The 12,159-nt window shown below is 37.9% G+C and overlaps 1 protein-coding gene across 9 annotated transcripts in view; it reads right to left on the bottom strand.

Annotated features, from left to right (window-relative positions):
* The window catches only part of Ccdc175 (coiled-coil domain containing 175), a 77,683-nt gene that overhangs the window by 3,708 nt on the left and 61,816 nt on the right, over positions 1-12,159 (bottom strand). For 5 of the 9 annotated variants that reach the window (XM_074067865.1, XM_020178939.2, XM_074067867.1 and 2 more), the window contains 4 exons: positions 10,787-10,939; positions 8,640-8,742; positions 5,298-5,341; positions 4,279-4,465 (listed from right to left, as the gene is read on the bottom strand). In XM_074067865.1, the coding sequence (XP_073923966.1) occupies positions 4,279-4,465; positions 5,298-5,341; positions 8,640-8,742; positions 10,787-10,939 (487 nt within the window). The other 4 variants (XM_074067866.1, XM_074067871.1, XM_074067872.1 and 1 more) reach the window with 4 other exon arrangements.

Genomic DNA, 12,159 nt, shown 5'->3' with positions numbered 1-12,159 from the left:
TTGCAGCACTATTCACAATAGCCAAGTTATGGAAACAGCCAAGATGCCCCACTACTGACGAATGGATTGAGAAAATGTGGTATCTATACACAATGGAATTTTATGCAGCCATGAAGAAGAACGAAATGTTATCATTCGCTGGTAAATGGATGGAATTGGAGAACATCATTCTGAGTGAGGTTAGCCTGGCCCAAAAGACCAAAAATCATATGTTCTCCCTCATATGTGGACATGAGATCAAGGGCAAACACAACAAGGGGATTGAACTTTGATCACAAGATAAAAGCAAGAGCCTACAAGAGAGATAGGAGGATAGGTAAGACACCTAAAAAACTAGATAGCATTTGTTGCCCTCAACTCAGAGAAACTAAAGCAGATATTAAAAGCAACTGAGGCCAATAGGAAAAGGGGACCAGGAACTACAGAAAAGGTTAGATCAAAAAGAATTAACCTAGAAGGTAACACCCACGCACAGGAAATCAATGTGAGTCAATGCCCTGTATAGCTATCCTTATCTCAACCAGCAAAAACCCTTGTTCCTTCCTATTATTGCTTATACTCTCTCTACAACAAAATTAGAAATAAGGGCAAAATAGTTCCTGCTGGGTATTGTGGGGGGAGAGAGGGAGGGGGCGGAGTGGGTGGTAAGGGAGGGGGTGGGGGCAGGGGGGAGAAATGACCCAAGCATTGTATGTACATATGAATAATAAAATAAATAAATAAATAAATAAGTAAATAAATCCCATGCTATCTGAAAGAACTTAAAAAAAAATAAAAAATCTTCTTTAGAGCATGTGTTGAGATATTTGGTTAAGGCAAGGTGTGGTGGTTCACATCTATAATCCCAGCTACTTAAGAAGTGGACAGGAGGATGGAGGTTCGAGGTCAGCCCAGGCAAAAGTTAGTAAGACCCCATCTCAAAAACAAGCTGGTCATGGGGGGCATTTCTGTAATACCAGCTACAGGGGAGGTAGAGGTAGGAGGATCACAGTTTGAGGCTGGCCTGGGCAAAAGTTCAAATGGTTCTCTCCGAAAAACAAACTAGAACAAAAGGACTGGGGAGAGGCTCAAGAGGTAGAGTACTTGCCTAGCAAGTACAAAGCCCTGAGAGTCCAATCCCTAGTTTCACCCCACCTCCAAAAAAAGATTCAGTTAGTATACAGATTAACTTATCTGTCCCTAGGTTACAGTTATATACATATATATAGTATAATATCAGTGACTTGGAATTTTAAAGCAAAATTCTTTTTTAGTACTGTAAAAATAATCTGTCGTAAGTTATAAAATAACTTATTTACCTTTTTTTTTTTTATAAGAAGGAACATTAAGGTAAAAAGTTACCCTAGTTTTAGGTAAAGACTGGCTGTGTTCTGACAAGCCCACCCCTTCCTCTTGCCAGCTGGAGCCCCCAGGAAAACACTAGGCAGCCACGTGACTTGCAGTTCTTGGCCAGCTGATGTCTGTGCTGCTTCTGAAAAATGTCCCTGTATGCTCACAATACCCACTGAGACTAGAGTTTTCCCTCCTGTGGCCACTTGCTAGAAGAGATCCAGTGTATTCTCACCATCTCTTCATTTGTCTGGTTCTCACTGGGTGTGCACTGTAAGGTTCAGGTCCTGGTCTTATTCAGCACTGTCACTGTAACATCCAGTCCACTGCCAGGCTCAAGGGCCCTCTACATTAGAGAAGCCAGTGCAATGGTCAGGAAGGACAGAGCAGGACCTGCGTGGCTGCAGTGATGTGTTGTGTCCAGAAGAGGACAGGAGAGGGCTATTGAGCTGGCGTTTCCAGGAGAGATCCTTCTGTGAAAGAAGCAACTCAACAGGAAACCAAAGCTAGGAGATTGTAGGCGGCTCAGAGATGGTCTAGTAATTAATTCCAGGGCCAAATTTTTATCTCCCCAGAAAGGTGGCAGATTAGGGATCTGATGCGTGCTAAATGGGTCCGATGTTTTATAACTCCTGATAGCCCTGATATTTCACAACTGGGGAAATTGAGGAGGGGAGATTAAGTAACAGGGAAGAAGCAAAGCTGGGATGAGTGCAGGTCACACACCAGCACCCACACAGTGCCAAAGCCCCAGGAGTGGAGATGGATAGAACTCTGGGAAGCCAGAAGCCTTGTCTTCAGATCTCAGCTGTCTCCTGAGCTTCAGAAACCTCCTTAACCAGGTTATTTCTCTCCTAGGTTCTTTTACACTTCTTACACTCCTCCTTTAGTACACTTGGGTTTTATATACATTTCTATGATGCTTGATTTTCCCACTGTACCTGGGGTGGACAAGTTGCAGCCTAGCATGTAATTCTATAATGATGGAGTTAAGTAGTTGCTATGGAGACCACAGAACTAGCAAAATCAAAAATATTTATAATCTGACCCTTTACAGGAAAAGTTTGCTGAACCCCTTTCCTAAACTATGAGTTCCATTTGGGCAGGAACAATTATCTGTTTCATTCACCATTGTAACCCAGATGTCTAACATGGGGGTTGGCACAGAATAGACACTCAGTAAGTACTTGTTGAATACAAATTAGCATTAGCAGTAAAATGCAAGATGGAATCTAAAAAACAAATCTCAGTCCAATTATCAATATTTTATTGGCTGCAAATAGTACTGAATTTTAAATTGAAATTCTGTCAGCCAATAATCTAGCTACTGAAAATATATACTCAGTAAGAATATATTTATATTTGTCATAACATTGACTTTTTTTCAGTTTCAATAAAAATTTTATTTTCCCTGGATTGATCATTGTGTAATAGTCTGTTCATCATAGTCCAGAACTTAAGCAATCAGCCTTTATTCTCCTTTGTGTCTCAGCTTATGTGATCCTTAGGGTTTACTGTTTGCCAACCAAGCTCACCCTCTGTACGAGTGACCAAACGAGAACTTGTCAACATCAACACTATTTCAGGGTTAACAGACTTCTTTTCTTTTTTGGTGGTACTGGAGTTTGAACTCGGGGCCTTACACTTGGTAGGCAGGCACTCTACCACTTGAGCCACTGCCTACTAGCAGACTTTTTCTGCATAGTGCCAGATTGTGAATATTTTAGGCTTGGTGGTCACATGGCCTCTGTCACAGCTACTCTGACACTATAGCATAAAAACAGATATATGTAATGTGTGAACAAATGAGCATGGCTATGTTTCTATAAAATGATATGGACACAGAAAATTGAATTTCATATAATTTTATGATGTCACTAAATACTGAGCTTTTGCAAGCATTTAAAAATATAAAAACACATTCTTAGCCCCGGGCTGTACTAAAACAGAAGGAGGGCTGGTTTGGTCCCGGGATGCTGATCCCTCTATGTCAATGACTCGCCCAGGAGTACTCAAAACATTCTGACCATATGGAAAAATGGGAAACAACTGAGAATATGGGGAACTGTTCAAAACCAAAAGACTCCAAAGCTTCCATCTTGCCACAGTTCTTATCAATTTTTAAATTTTCCTCAATGTCTGAGACTTGGTGATGCTAATGACAACTAGAATAGAAATTTTGATCATGGAATGTGTATGTGAGTGGTCTTCAAATTATTTTGTCTGTCCATCTATATCTGTGCCCCAATTTATTTACAAATATACAAATTATATATTGAGAGAGACTGACAAGTAGGTACACAATATTAAATATAGACAAAAATAGAAATTTAAAGGGATGAAAAGTTGAATATAAACAGAATTTTTAATATTTGATTCTCTATGATCTTTGGAGATCACTGGTTGCCCTAGAATCTATAATCTATGATCTAGAGTCTACATCATAACCAATTATTAATAGACTAGCCTTCAAGCACAATTGGAGAAGTAGGGGACTACCCCAATGTGGTCAGAAGACAAATTAACCCCTGTCATGGGCTGCATGTAGAGATAATTTAGCTCTTAAAATTCTACTTGATCTACAGAGACAGGGATGGCCAGGCCTAGCAAAGGAAATGCAAAGAGAGGCCAGGCCCACTATGGATCATTAGGGCACTTACATAACAGCAAGATCATAAGAGGGTTTACCCACAAGAGTTTAATAAGAATTTGTCTGGAAAATGTTTTTTAAAAGTCAAAAGAAGTTAAGATTCAGTTATCTAGACAATTCTCCCTTCTATCTGATAGGAAGAAGAATTGGCAAATAATTCTAGCATATTTAGCCCACAAGTGAGTATGGATTTTCAGTTGAATGTTTGTGACATTACTGAAGATGAGTTACTTGGCACTTTTTTTTTCCTTCTAATAATGGCACCACCTACAGTTAAATAACAGTGAGTTCTGTGTTACCCAATGTGGTAAGCTGTTGCTTCTGAAGAAGGTCTGTTGGTGATTCCTGATTCATAAGGAAACGCAGCTCTTCAAGATTCCCTTGTAGCCAAGTGCTGATGCTTTCGATATTTTCATCCCTTTCCCGCAGCTTGCTTACTAGATCTCTTATTTCCTTCAAGACCTCGTCACCATTACACGCCAAGTCCTTAAAGAAATGGGATTGGGTGAATATAAATTCAACGAAATAAATAAAAACACATTCTGTCTGACTAGATTATTTTCAAAGAAAAATATATGCAAAATTGGCACTAGTCATGCAAAATAAGTGTGTGTATACGGGCAGTTCACAAAGTTCTGTGAAAGAGTTCCAAAAAATGGATCATCAAATGAGAAGATTTAACAGAATACTTGCTGGCCTTGAATTTTTAACTGGATATGGTAGAGGCAGTGATAGCATAAAAATCTGGATCTCCCCCAGAGCAGCACAGAACTGCAGAGTTGCTAATGCTTAAGAGAAGAAACTTTGGAGTCAGGTAGGTTCTGACTTTTAAATTTAAGGAAGGTTACTTAAACTCTGAGCCACTGTACCTTCATCTCAAAAAGGCATTATTAACACTTCTCCTACTCAGTCCTCAAGGGGCTAAACACGGATTTTATGTAACCTATTAAGTACTTAGAACGTGGATTTAAATTCCATCCTATCTTATTCTAAAGTGAGGGGAGCAGAGATGTAGCATGGCTAGTAATATGTGAAGAGAGTTTAGAACTGACAACTTTGTCCGAAAGCAAACAAAAGACATTTGAGTTTATGAAAGGAGGTGGGGGAGGGAGGGAGAGGAGAGGGAGAGAGAAGAAAGAGGAAGAGGAGAAAGTTTTCCAAAGAATTGAGATTTCATAATGACATTTGACACAATGGATACATCTTAAGATGTGATGGTCACACCAGCTGTTACTCTTCTGTAGTTCTGAACTCCTGTTCTTATGCACATACACACACACACACACACACACACACACACACACACACACACCCTCACCTGAATTGTGGCCTGAAATTCTCCCCACAAATCTGTATATCGTGCTGAAATAGATTTTAAAAACAATTTGAAGATTTTTTATAAAACAAGTATTAGGTATTTAATACCAATTTTAGCTTTTTACATTTTAATGTGTTTCAGCATAAAATTTTCATTCATATATATAATGCTCTTTGATCATATTCAGAACCATTAATCCTCTCTTGTCTCCACACTGGTTCCTTTCTCATCCCAAATAGTCCCTCTTTCAAGTTCATGACTATTTGTTTTGACATCTAGATGTTAAAAAAAAAAATCTAGATTTCTCTTATACAAGAGAAAACATGTACTACTTGTCTTTGTGAGTTTGGCTTATTTTGTTTAATGTGATGATCTTCAGTTCCACCCATTTTCCTGCAAATGACATAATTTCATTTTTCTTTATGGATGAATAAAACTCTATTGCATATACATACACCACATTTTCTTTACCCATGCTGCTTTTGTTTTTCAAAAATTATTTTTATCTAAAAAAATTTTGTTTCCAAAATGACAGAATAACTGGGTCAGACTTGCCCTTCCACTAGCTTTCTGCTGGGATACACTTTCCAGACCACAGCACAAACAGAGCAAGGTGATCTTGCATACAAACACAAAAATCTTCACAAAGATTAGCAAATTGAATTCAGCAAGAGATTAAAAACTAAATAAGTAAAAGCTCTTGAACAAGTGGGCTTTCTTTTCAGGAATGGGAGATTGGTTTAACAACCAAATAAATCTCCATTGATGCAATTCACCACATTAGCAGCACAACCTGAGAAATACCACCCAGTCCTCTTAGGGGAGACACTGCTGCAAAGGCCAATCACAAGGCTCTGTTTGCCTGCAGGACCAACCCTTCAATGGCCTGGACACCGAAGCATGGAGAACTCTCCCTGCTTGGCGACACTTCGCATATGTGGTCATGCACTGCTGCTGGGGAAATGAAGTGCATCTACAGAACTCCTTAGGGAAAGGACTTTTGGGCACTGGACACTTGCATCTGTTTTCCTTCATACTGTGTCCCACATGCCTTTTCCTTTTGCTGGTTTTACTCTGCAGCTTTCACTGTAATAACAAAAAAAAAAAAAAACAAGAGTATAGTGACTTGTGAGTCCTGAGAATCTTTCTAATGAGTCATTAAGTCTGAAGGTGGTCTTGGGAACAGCTGGTACTAAACCAAAAGATGCAAAATCTTGTTGAAATTAAAGAACTAAATAAATGGAGATATATTTAATTTTGTTAAGATGTCAATTCTCCTAAAACTGGTTTACATAATTCACACAAACCCAATTAAGATCTCAGCAGGCTTTGGTGTGTATAGATCAAAAGTGAATCCTAACATTTATATGGAAAGACGTAGAATATCTAAAACAAGTTTTTAAAAGAAGCACGAAGGTGAGAACTTTATTTGCTTTCTAGAATGTTTATGAAGCTCTAGAGAGTATGGTGCCAGTATAATGTTAGAATGAAAAAATTAACTTTTGACAAGAGTTTCCAGGTTATTAGAGTGATGAGAGGGTAGTCTTTTCCAAAAATGGTGGGGATCACCTGAATATGTGTAAGAGAAAACTATGAAATTCTACCCTTACTTCATAGCATAGGAATACATTCTCTTGAAATGAATCAGAGAAACAACTAAAACTAAAAAGTTGTAGGAGAACATGTTTAAGATCTTGGGATAAGAAAAATGTCATAGGCATTGCACAAAAAAGTGCTAATCCTAAAAGACAACGTGGATAAAGTAGATTCAAATGAATAGTTTTTATTCTTTTCATGACACCATTAAGAAAATGAAAAGTCAAGCCTCAGATTGAAAAAGGACTGATTTCCTGAAAGTGTAGAGACTTCAGCTCAATAATAAGAATGCTAACAACATGGGGTAATGGGCAAAAGACTTGAACAGACATGTAGCAGATTGCAATTTCCAAAGATGGCTTCCCTCCCCCATTAACTGGTTGTCTTGGTGCTGACCACCCTCCCCCATTAACTGGTTGTCTTGGCGCCACCTCCTCTTGTTTCTGAGTAGCCATTTTAACCCCAGGGTAATGTGGGAGTAGCACTCTGACTTCTTAGGCTAGGTCATAAAAATGTGGTGAATTTCTACTTTCTTCTCTTGGGTGTACAGAAGGCCAAGCAGCCAGATGCAGGGGCCATGAGGAGGTGTTCTGGCTGGTACTCTTCCCCTGAGTCTATTTGAGAGCCACAACCAACTTCAAACCCACAAATGAGTGGGTCTTCAGCCGATTCCAGCTCCCAGCCTTCCAGTTACTCGGGCTGATACCCTGCAGAGCAGACAAGTTGTCTCCAATCTCTCATCAAATTGCTAATTTGTGAGCAAAGTAAATTATTTCCTTTAAGCCATTGTTTTTTTTGATATTTGCTATGTGCAATAGGTATCTGGTTCAGGACACATTGCAAAATGGCCAAAAACCAATGAACTCATAAGGAATGACAACATTACTCATAAGGAAAAGCAAATTAAAGCCGCAATGAAATGTCACTTCGTATCTATTAAAATAGCTAAAATGTTAACACTTTTAATGCTTTGAAAATTTTAAGTGTTGGTGACAATGTAGAACACTGGGAACTATTCTACATTCCTAGTGAAATGAAAAATTTGTACAACTAACTGGCAACCTAGCAGTTTCTTAAAAGGTAAATATACACTAATCATATTACCCAGCAATTCCACTCCTAGGTATTTATCCAAGAGAAATCTTTAAAAACCCACAAAAATCCCTCTAAACAAATGTTAGCAGTTGTCTCATTTGTAATAGCCCCTAAACCAAGGACAATTCAGACGTCCTTCAACTGATGAACTGATAAATAAAACATGGCACATCCAAACAATGGGGTACTACTGTACAGCAGTAGATAGAAGCAAACTCACGGTCCAAGAAACAGCACGAATGAATCTTAACAAACGTTTTTGCTGATTCAAAGATGCCAAGTTCAGAAGAATGCACACTCTACTCTTTCATTTTATCTAATCACTAGCATTGGAAGCAGATCAGTGGTTTCCAGGAACTGGAGGTGGGCTGAGACATCAACTGTGAAGAGGCATGAGGGAAATTCTGCAAGCATAAGCTGTTCAAGGGCTGGTGGAGCGGCTCAAGTGGTAGAGCGCCTGCCTGGCAAGTGGGGGCCTGAGTCCATACGAGGTACTGCACACCCCTCATCCCCAAAATGTTTTAGACCTGGCCGAGGTGGTAGTGGTTGCAGTGGTACATTTATCAAACTTTATTATTGAATTTAAAATAGATGCATTTTACTATGCAAATTGATGAAACTGATTTAATGTGCCCATGACACATTACTTACCATGCTGAATTAACAGTTGCCAGGACAGGTCACCTGAGTGCTGCAGAATGACTTCTTTTCCTTTTTTATATGTCTCTACCTTGGCTTTCAACTTGGAAAGATACTAGAAATAAAAGGCATGTAATTGCTTTTAGCAGCCTGGATATTGCTTATTTAGTAAATATCCACACAGTCCCTCTGTGAACACTTATTGATCCCTCCCTCTGCACCACCAAGTGTTCTAGATGCAGGGTAAAAATGACCAATGCCCTTGTCACGCTTCCATCGGAGATAGAGCATCCTGTATCCTAGTAAGCATTTCAACATCCAAATATACATGGCATTCTGAATATAACTTTACACAATAAGAAATTAAAAGGTGTTCTGTCTGAACGCATCATGTCCACAACAAAAATATTCCTTATGCAAAATACAGCAATGAAAATGTTCATTCTTTTAATAAATAATGGATGTTATCTTTATAGGATAAAGTGGAATACTATCCTATAAAGTGGAATACTATCATGAGTGGATGAAATTCCTTGTAAGTTTTCTTAAGGGTTAGAAAAATTAAGATGGGTATTATATGTAAGGGATATTCATCTTTTATATTTTCAAAGAATATTAGCACTTATTATGCCATTTTAATTATCAGAAAAACAAGTGAGGTATGTTGTTTCTTCAGCATTAAAAATTCTAAAAAAAAGGAGCATCTTAGTTTTGTCATCTAAAAAGGGCCATAACATATTATCCATTTTTATGAGGTTACTATGAATATCAAATGAGACCAAATCCCTCTAAGATGTGAAGCACTGTGCAAAACTATTGGGATACATTGATACAGACTCTGACCTTGAGGTTATTTTATTGAAAAAAGTGATCTTTTAAGAAATTGCAATTCCTTTAAACTTTCAGTTTAGAAAGACTTGTGAGGAGTCATTTCCATTTTAAGAGAACAGAAATGAAGCAAGTTAAGGATTTGTCCAAAGTGACAATGTCACTAGTGGGTGACAGACTCTAACTCAGGTCTTTCACACTAGGAAATATTAGATGAACTGTTGTTCTTATTGTTTTGCCACAGAATGTGGAAATTATATACAATACATATTTTTTGGATATAATTCTGGGCATTAAAATCAGTGGTAAATCTAATTATTAAACTTAATATTTGAAATATTAAAATGAGTAGATCTAGGGGGTGGGGGAAAGGGGGAGAAATGACCCAAACATTGTATGCACATATGAATAAGATAAAAATTAAAAAAAAATAAAATGAGTAGATCTTAAGTATAAATAAGTAAGCCTCAATCTCTTGAGATATAACCTATAAAATTAAAGTTCATAAATTGAGACTGTAATATAAACATAAACAAATTTCTATGCTGACAAGAGCAATTAATATGATAGCTTATTTTTTTAATGGGCAAAAACCTCGAATAGGCACTTCACAAAGGAGGATATCCAAGTGGCCAAGAAGATATGTCAGTTATCAGTGGGACACTCATAATTTACTGATAATTTAGCCAGAATGGCTATTCTAAAAAGAACAGTTTTGAGAATGTGGAACCACCAGTGCTTGCAGGCATTGCTGGTGGGAGTGACAGTTGGTGCGACAGCTTTGGAAGACTGGCAATCTGTATTAAGATGGAAGATGTGTAGTCCTAATACATAGTAATTCCAGATGAGATATATACCCAACAGAAATATATATGTTCACAAAAATGTACTTGAATGTTCATAGCAACAATTTTTGTAATAGTCCCATCAACAGTAGAGTGTTTAAATAAACTGCAGTACCATTATACAGTGGACTATTATACAGAACTAAGAATAGTGAACTAACTACATTCAGCAATGAGGATGATGGTAAAAAACAAAAACAAAAAAACAGTAAGGATGATCCTCACAAATACAAATTGAGCGGAAGTGTGTATACGTTATCGTTCTATACATATAATATTTGAAGCTAGGTAAAACTAGTGTATGGTGTTAGAAGCCAGTAAATGGTACTCTTGTGAGAAGGGTTAGTGCCTGGAGGGTCATAGAAGATACCTGGATAGTGTGAAAAGATTGTTTGAAGAGCTATTCTCTTCTTTTCTCTCGTAACTGTTACATGCCTAGGCAATCATTCAAAACCACTATGCAAAGTGAGATGCTCTTGAACTTACTTCTTTTAGTCTTTTGTTTTCCAGAATAAAAAAGCTTACTTTTTGGTCATCTTTATAGATTTCATATTCTAAGTTCTTTAGAACTTCGAAATAAATTTTGGTTTTCTTGCTTTCTGTATCTCGTAACTGTTTTAATTCTTCTTTAACTGTCTCCTGTTCAAACATAAAAGTCACAATTGTCTCACAGAGTTCAAAGAACAGAGAGCCAGGGTATTAGACAGCATAGACTATATTCAGAGCAGGGTTTCACAGTAATTCCTGAATCATCCTGCTGAGATGATGGGCACCTTCCCTTATAAAAACTTTCACACCCCAAAGTTGAGTCATGAAAATTTATTCATGAACTTTGGAAAGGGAGCCTGTGGATCCCCAAGTTAAGTATCCCAGACATGAGATGACTTCACCAAGTGGAATATATTTTCACATATGAACACTGCCTGGAAAAAACAGGAAATAGGGGAGGAATTGTCTGAGGCTTTTAAGGAGAATTTAATATTTATGAAGAAAAAAGAAAATCACTTTATGGATTTTAAAAACTGAATCCTCTATTCAATTATTTGTTATTATACTGTTACAAACCATGTGTTTTTTATTCATCATATGATCCTCACTATTTTATTAATCCATCAATGGATTAAATCATTGATCAAATCAGAGCCCTTGTGATCTAAGCACCCTGGAAATGCCTTCACAGACACATGCAGAGGGCTGTTTCACTAATCTCCCTGACATCTTTCTACCAAATCAAATTGACAATCAGGATTAATCATGAGGGAGAGAGAGAGAAAGAGAGAGAGAGAGACAGAGAGATTGAAGACTGGAACCAATATTGTATAATCTTCAGCATATTATAAAGCAGAACACTTATCTGTTGTGATTTTCTTTTTCATTTTTCTCTGCACCCCTATTAAAAACTACTTTTGATATCAGTGTGTTTCAAATAAGAGGATGCTTCTATTTTTAATTAACCAACTCCACAGGCATAGCTTATCACTAACTATTGATTATACATTTTAAAAGGTAGTAAACACCTCTTTACCTGTTACTATCTTGTCCTTCCCAACCATAGCCTCTGCACTCTCATTAAAAGGCATGATCCATTCTTTACCTAATGAATAAAGAGACGGAGGTGTCCTCAATGATTTTTTCTCACCATTACAGGGTGAGTTGGTTCCAGCATCCTCATCCTCTCTCTCTCCCTCTCTCTCTCTCTCCCTCTCCCTCTCCCTCTCTCTCTCTCTCTCCCTCTCTCTCCCTCTCCCTCTCTCTCTCTCTCTCCCTCTCTCTCTCTCTCCCTCTCTCTCTCCCTCTCTCTCTCTCTCCCTCTCCCTCTCCCTCTCCCTCTCTCTCTCTCCCTCTCCCTCCCTCCCTCT

Source organism: Castor canadensis, chromosome 3, assembly GCF_047511655.1.
Source record: "Castor canadensis chromosome 3, mCasCan1.hap1v2, whole genome shotgun sequence".
In the NCBI taxonomy this organism is placed as follows: domain Eukaryota; kingdom Metazoa; phylum Chordata; class Mammalia; order Rodentia; family Castoridae; genus Castor; species Castor canadensis.
This window is presented reverse-complemented; position numbering and strand designations above follow the sequence as displayed.